This window comes from Chaetura pelagica, unplaced genomic scaffold (genome assembly GCF_000747805.2).
Source record: "Chaetura pelagica isolate M959 unplaced genomic scaffold, ChaPel_1.0 scaffold9, whole genome shotgun sequence".
In the NCBI taxonomy this organism is placed as follows: domain Eukaryota; kingdom Metazoa; phylum Chordata; class Aves; order Apodiformes; family Apodidae; genus Chaetura; species Chaetura pelagica.
The window spans coordinates 2,039,920-2,047,896 of record NW_009954494.1 but is presented as its reverse complement, the minus strand read 5'-3'; the positions used below and the strand labels follow the sequence as shown (position 1 = coordinate 2,047,896).

General features: G+C 38.6%; 1 protein-coding gene across 1 annotated transcript in view; it reads left to right on the top strand.

Annotated features, from left to right (window-relative positions):
• Positions 1-5,765, top strand: part of TARBP1 (TAR (HIV-1) RNA binding protein 1) — a 39,897-nt gene extending 34,132 nt beyond the window's left edge. Inside the window, exons 25-30 of the mRNA XM_010004556.1 lie at positions 2-80; positions 1,409-1,580; positions 1,847-2,038; positions 2,826-2,950; positions 4,144-4,280; positions 5,499-5,765. Coding sequence (XP_010002858.1) covers positions 2-80; positions 1,409-1,580; positions 1,847-2,038; positions 2,826-2,950; positions 4,144-4,280; positions 5,499-5,664 — 871 coding nt within the window. The 3' untranslated portion in view covers positions 5,665-5,765. The remainder of the gene's footprint in view (position 1; positions 81-1,408; positions 1,581-1,846; positions 2,039-2,825; positions 2,951-4,143; positions 4,281-5,498) is intronic.
• The last annotated feature ends 2,212 nt before the right edge of the window (positions 5,766-7,977 follow it).

Sequence of the window (7,977 nt, the reverse complement as noted above, 5' to 3'; positions counted from 1 at the left end):
ATGCTAAAAGGAACTGGCAGCGAATCCAAGATCACTTCTTCTTTGCAACATTTCATCCACTTGAGGATTATAGTCTAGAGGCAAGTCCAAGACTATTGTCCATCACTGTATCTGTGTAGTTTTACAACTAGTTTTTTTTATTTTTGTATGATTTAACATAGGATGAATAATGATCAACTATTATTCATACAAAATTCTGAAAAATTGCTTCAACTAAATTGTGATATATTTTAGGCTGAGACTGCAATTAATTAATTAATTCTCTTAATTATTTCTGTGTTAAAAACCTGAGTCAAGTAAGAGGAGGTATGTGTGATGAATGTGCTTATCTGTGTGGGACTTAATTGGGTTTTGCTTCTGTGCCTGGAAAAGTTACTTTTAATAACTGAAGAGCATCTACTTAATCACATGTAGTTTGTTAGGATTCTTGAGACATCTGTTCTTAGGAGTAGCTTGAGGTTGCTTAACAAAATAATTTTCTTGTGAACAGGATACAATTACATAACTCTTAGAACATGTTTTTCAGCTGTCCTTTTTGTTATAGCTTAAATAACTGAGAGCTTAATAAACACTGAGGGAAGGCAGACAAAAATAAGGGTGCAGATAAAAATAAGAGAGGAGCTAGGCTGAAAATAGAAGTTAAACGTGAATGTGGAGAGAGGAACATGTTTTGACACAAACAGTGCTGTCTTTAAGAGAAGGAATTATTTTTTTTTTAACTGATATTCCTTAAATATGTTGGATATGACTTTGCAAAATCAGGAAGTTAAAATCCTGAACAAGTTAAGAAACAAAGCAAAATAAGGCTAATGCTTCTTAAGTATTTAACTGTGTTCAAGGTGCATCTTCAGCTTCATCTTGAGGGTACATTGGGATAAACAAAATGTCTGGATTTTAAACTCATCTTATGCAGCATTTCCCTTGGTGTGTGTTTGTTCCTCCTTGCTAAGTTGTGTTTACCTGCATCAGTACTGCCAAGTTGGATTTTACCATTAGATTGTAATGCTTTTGACTGTATTGCTTTTGACACATCAGTCCTCATTTTTCACTAGAAGGTCATAAGAGCATCTGAAAACCCTTCAGTGTTATGTGTAAAACATTTTCACAAAGCCTCTGTGCTGAGAAGCATAGCATTAGTTCTTTCCTGTTCTGAAATTCTAGAACAGCAATCAATGCAGATCCTTAAAAACAGTCTAATCAGATAGAGGCAGAGACTAAATTTATGAAAGCTTGAGATTGCACTGTATGTAAAGCAATTTGAGAGATACATCGAGTGCCAAGAGAAATACTAAAATTATAGAACTCTAGATGAAAGATGTGCATGATAAAATTACCAGATGTTAAGTGATTATATTTTTTTGCTTGCTGTAGGGATGCTTTTTTCTAATAGCACTTTGTTGCATTGCAGACAATATTTTACACTCTTCCCCGCCTCTCGGAGCTTGCTGAGGATGAATGGATCTCGCTCTCAAAGTTTGATAGATTCACTGACATTCCTTTGCCACCAACATTTCAGTGCTATCACTCTCGAGCAGAACTTCTTGATCTGAAACCAAGTGACTGGTCTCAGCAAGACATGGGTAAAACAGAGCTAATCTATATTAAATGTCATTATTTGTATGTAGTAGCTGTATACACCTGTCTTCAATCTGCTCTCTGTGGTTTTTGGCTGAAGTAGTCTTGTGTCCAAGCAAGCAGATAATATACCATAAACTAGATTACTACCATAAACCATCAGTAGATTACTAACAGTGTCTTCAGTATTGACATTTAGATGATCTTCTTTACTGAAGTAGTAGTTTCACTGCCACTTGCATATCCATATGAATAACGCTTGTTTTTATAGGTTCAAATACAGTTGAAACAGATGGCCAGACTGAATGGACTGATGTTCAGAAAAAGATAATACCCTGGAAGAACAGTACTCCTAGTTCAGACCTGGAAATTGTATTTCAGGATCGTGCTGCTAAACTGGGTAAATCAAACAGCAGACTGATTGTGGTAGCTTCACTTATTGATAAGCCTACCAATTTAGGAGGTAAGGTTGCTTGCCCACTTTTTAACTTCTATTTTTAGACTTTAGCGCCCACTTGGATAATAAGAATTAATTTTGTCTTATGTTGATAATTAGGATGTTATTTAAGTACTGCCTAGAGAAATAGATAATTATCCTGCAAAAGGTAAATGAAAAGAAATACTACGTGTTTCAGAAGAAGTGGTCTTACATTAAAAAAACCCAACTATTTACACAGAGCATGCGGTAATTAAATAGAACTTTGCTGTAAATCCTGCTCAGTTTCTTACTGGTTTTATATTCTTTGTCACAGCTGAGTTTTTCAACTGTATAGACCTACTGGTTTCTCATGACGTTTAGAAAGTGCCCATTCCTGATTGAAGTACTCCTCCACAGTATTGTGCATGCTGTGATATAATAAATCCTACAAATACTCTATTGCATTGTGCTCGCTGTTTTCAGCAGTTTAAAAAACTGCAGTGGGACTGCTGATGAAAAATTAGCCCACAAGCTGGTGCTGTCTGCATTGTAATGATGTAATATGTCTTCCTCTCAAGCCTGGTGCTGCGTGTGTCCATACAGCTCTACTGAGGTGTTTACACTGACCCCTTTGTGTAACTAGTATTGTAGAAGTGCATTGTCAGACATAGTGCTTTTATGAATTTCATCTTTCTGCTAAGTTACAGAACTATTCTGTAAATGGAAGATGATGTGACATGGAACAGATGTAAGAAGCACTTGAAAATAATTAAAAATAGGGGACTGAAGTAACCATTCCTCACAAAAGTCACTCTCATTCTTCTGTTTGTAGGTTTGTGCCGTACAAGTGAAATATTTGGGGCATCTGCACTAGTTGTTGGCAGCCTTCATTACATACAAGATAAGCAGTTTCAGCATCTTAGCGTTTCTGCAGAGCACTGGCTCCCCCTTGTTGAGGTAAAACATTTTAATAGATAAAAAGTGTGCATAATCCAGAATCCTAATTTTTTTCTCTCGCAAAATGAACTTTTTTATTGAACAGAAGCTCCTGCTGTTGTCTCTTGAGACTTCATCTTGAGAATTTTGGAATAAACTGTGGGTCAGCCTCATAAAAATAATTTTTAAAATACTTTTAATTTCTAATTGCTGTGATGAACTGATGATGTGAGCTGTCATTGTTCAATCTTACTCTGTTTTATAGTGGCGTGTTGAAATTATTTATTTATTTGATACTTATTTTATATTTATTTATAAATTTATTTTTATTTATAAAAGTTGAACAACACTTCCATCAACATCTATCTTGCTTGGTCTGTTGTTTCTGGTAACTTAGTGGGGATGATTGAGTTTGCCTGAAGCTAACCTGTGCCAAGCTTTTAGAACCTATGGTCTAGCTGATATATATGAGGGTTTCAACCTGTATGTTTAGTATTTGGTAGAAAAGATGGTTTTGATATTTTATAATAATTGTTTTTTTCAATGTCGGCTTTGTTTGTTGTTTGAAAAATTCCGTTCAAATTTTTAATTTTTTTCCAACCTTGTGTATTTTCAGGCTGTTAAGGTTTTTCTTCAGAACAAGATACTTGTGTGTTTTGCCTATATCAGAATACTGATGGACAGATGTTGTCATGCCTAGACTTTGTACAGAAGTGTACTGGTGATAGAGTTCCTGTTGCATGAAGAAATTGGCATGTGCTACAACTAAGCAGCTTAGTAGGGTGATGACAACTAAGAAATTCTTCACTGCGAGCTATCACAGTTTGTGTAATGCAGGCATGGAAGGCAACTCACCCTCAGTACCAGCTGTTCTGTTAGTTTGGGAAGATTCCAGGTTAAATAACAACTAGGCACCTTGTCCTTGTGCAAGAGTATTTCTTTTACATTCAGATGTATTCAGCTTTTACCTGTAAGAAGCACAAAGGCCTTTGTTTGTTGTATTTGTAGAGTGCATTTTTGTGGCATTACTCAACCTTTCGTGCTATTGCTAAAGAGCTTTTAGAATAGCACACTGTGTATATGGACAGAGTCTATGGGGATAAAAGTCATTAATCTAAAAAACAGTCCAAGTAAATTGATGTTTACAGTAACTTCAGATGTTTATACGTGGCAGTATTTAAATATTTGTATCTTTCTCTGCTTTTGATGGACAGGTGAAACCTTCTCAGCTCGTTGATTATTTGCAGCAGAAAAAAACAGAAGGTTACACTATCATCGGTGTGGAGCAGACAGCTAAAAGCTTTGATCTTACAGAATATTGTTTCCCAGAGAAGTCACTGTTACTGTTGGGGTAAGAACACATATTTCTCTGTAAGTCTACCTCTCGCAGTTCATCCTTTCTACCAGAGTTTGGCCATATGAAACCCAAGTGACACTGGTAAAGGTGGGTTTAGAAAAAGCGATTCTGGAAACTGCAGAACTTGGCTTTGTGTGCTGAGAAGTGGCAAGTACTGAGTGATCCTTCTCCTTATACTTAATAACCTATCCATACAAAACTCTTGGGTTTTTTTATGGGTGGAGGTAGCAACAAGATGGATTATAGTTCTTCGGATGTGATGGAGGTGTCATCTGTTCACTTCAGTATCCTGGGGTCCTAGAGCTCAGTGAGGAGCAGGGGCTGCCCGTTTGCCCTGCTGCATTAGTGAGGACTGGGGTGGAACTGAAGGAGCGTGTGTAGCTGGGAGAGGCTTTCAAAATAAACGATGAGACACAGGATGAAGTAGCAAGTTTTTGCAGTACAAGTAGAGGCTGGGATGACTGAGGAGAAAAGCCATAATCAGTTTCTATATAGACAGGCAAGCATCAGGTGTGACAAATCTAGAGAAAAGTGCTAGAAGGCCACTGGAATTACTGGGCCATTGAGTGAGACTGGGAGGAAGGGTCTGCCTGTCAATCATTTTAGGACAAAGTGGGCAGAAATACCTGTTTTTAAAAACTTTTTTGTATGTATCTCATCTTCAGAATGGAGTTCACATAATCGTTTTGTTCTTTTCTAATGAAGAAGTTTTAATTACTGATGACCTTTGGTATCTTCTGGTGTGCTCATTCTGAAGACGTGAAACATTTACATTTCAGGACTTCCCTCTGTCTTGACATTCCCTCATACTGAGACCTTTCTGAATGGGAAGTGGGCAGTTGAGCTTCCCTGCTCTCCCTGCAACTTCATGCCCTGGTCACTTCCTCTACAGCTGGCTGTTTCACTACATAAGGATACTTTTGAAATAAAGACAGGGTGTTCAGCTATTGCTGGACCAGTGAATTAAAGACTTAAGTACTCTAGCACTTTTCCTACATCAAAGCTTAGTCACGTCTCCCATGTTTTCTTTGTATCTGGAATGTATTATGCCTTTTAAAAAAATATAATAGTTTATTGTCCTCACCAGTTACATTGAGGACAGATGCCCCATTTGTATTTTGATGCTGTTGTGACTTTTGCATCTGCTGCTTTCTGGAATACTTTCTGGAACAACTGTCTGATTTTGCCTGATAGAAGTTACTTCTTTACTAGAAACGAACATGAAGGAATCCCAGCAAACCTGATTCACCACCTGGATGTCTGTGTGGAAATTCCTCAGCAGGGTATTATTCGATCCCTCAATGTCCACGTAAGCGGAGCTCTGCTGATTTGGGAGTACACAAGGCAACAAGTGATCAAGCAAAAACAACAAAAATAACTGCCAAGAGTTTCATGCCTTATAGTACAACTGGGAGACTGACTATGGTGCTATGGATCAGAAACTCAGGGTGAATGAGGACTCTTTGACTTCTGCATGTTTTGTTCTCTGTAGTTCAGTCTGACTTTTAAATGCCTTAATACTTTACCTCCTTAAGTAAAACTGTTGTGTTGGAAATAAATATTTATATTGCATGTGGTGTGTGTGATTTTTCTGTTAGAACATCAGCATAGTACCATAAACAATCCCAAACTAAAACACAACATTTTTACTGCAGTAACTTCAAGTGTGGTGACCATGGTTCAAGTTGAAGTGGTGCCTTCCCATAATCTCACTCAAGGCTTACTGTAGCCAGAGTAAAGTATTTAGTACCTCCAGCATCTAGATACACTATGTAATTTTTGCAAGGTGAATTCAGTTACATCAATAAAAACTACCTGTGCTGCCCCATTTGAATGTCTTCCATGGCCAAGCTTACTAATCCTGCGGTAAACAGTCTGTATCTTCAGTGGACTTCAATCATAGTAAATACCTGCCACAATTCTAACAGAGATACCAACTGAAAATTGATTTATATGAAAATTCCTATTACTTATAAAAATATTAGTGTACTCAAAATACGTAAATGACAGACCACATGCATGGCGTGCATTTGGTTTTCTAATGCCTGCTGTACTATAAACTGATGTCTGACATTAAATGTATTTTTAAATACTTGGTAAATAACAAATACAAATTAAAATACAGCACCACATACTTAGGATGAGGGGAAATGGCCTTTTTTTTTTTTTAAGGAAAAACCAGTTCACTTACTGGAAAAACAATTTTATTGTTTCTTTAGAATATGTATATTACAATTAAATAACCATTTATTCCTCTGAAACCATTTGAGTAATTATATGTTCAAGAACTTAATTTGTGAATGCTCCTGCACCAGATTTCTCTGACTCAACAGAAAAGCTGTCCCTGACCACCTTTTTTCAGCAGATGCATGAGACCTTGCACCAAGAGAGGCAGCCTGCATTTCAGGGAGATGGTTGGGTTACCAGTTCTTGAGTTCAAGAAGCTTCTGTCACTTTCTCATGCTTCTTCCTTCCACAGTTGTTCTCACCAGACTTATTTTGAGAGCAGAGTACCTAAGACTTCCCAGCAGCATCTGAAGGATGAAACCCTTCTGTTTCAAGCTTCTTTTTATATTTTAAAAAGTCTCTTCTTTTATCAAAGTATTTAACCTGATTGAAAAGAGAAAAGACGTTCATCAGAAGAAATCAGAAGGGGCTTTGTTCATCACAAGACTAACGAATAAACAGCTTTTGATCACTGAACTTGAGGATTTTAACTGAAGATGCTAGTTAGGAGTTTCTCACTCTGCTGCAGACCAGGCAGGTTGGGGTGTGTTTGGTTCTTCTGTTCTGTGGGTGTTTTTATAATCTTGAAGGTGAACTCCACTTCCCTGTTATAACCACTCCCATTGCTTCCACAGACATCTAATAAAAGTAAACCACGTATTGACTGTTTTCACTGCTGTGAACAGATTATTGGTAACAAAAAGCTAAATGCATCAGTTTTTCTGCAGTCACAGACTATGTGAGTTCTGAATTCATCTAGAGCCACTGATGTGTTTGGTGCAAAGCACTAGCAGATGCAACCACCACTACTAGAGATGAGAGAACTGCAGTGCTGAAAGTCTAAGTCAGCACAGCAACTGTGGACCTGTTTGGTTTTTTTAACTGACTTCAGTTTGCCAGCTCCAACAGGAGCTGTTCAGCTCCTCAGTCACCACTGTTACTAAACAACAACGCTTTAAAAACTGTCGCTTCATCTCAGAAAACTAAAAAGCACACAGGAATGTGTGTTAGCAGGTTGCTGACTATGAAATTACGCTGCACGAAGAAGGGTACTTTTACATGCACAAGAACTCGCTGGACGCCAGCCCGAAAGTGCCACACAGTGCGAGGCCTGTGCCACCCCTTCCGTAGGAGCCTTCTTCCTTCAGCAGTCCCTGTGCGCTTCTAAAAGCTTCCAACTACCTCTCACAACTTTGTAAATAACTAAACACGAGGCCTGCGTGCTTGCACAGCAGCGAATTCAAGTGGAAGTCTGAGATGGCATTTTCCTTTCCCTCTATACGACTTTCGGTCATTCCCGGGCCAGTCAGGGCGGGCTCGGGAGTGTTTAACTTGCCAGCCGGGCTGACGAAAGGCAAACCCGGCCTGAGGAGGCCGCAGGGTGTCTGTGAGCACCGGGCCGCAGCAGCACCCGCTGCTGCCCTCGCCGCCGAGCGAACGGGCCCGCACAGCCCCGCGGGCGCGG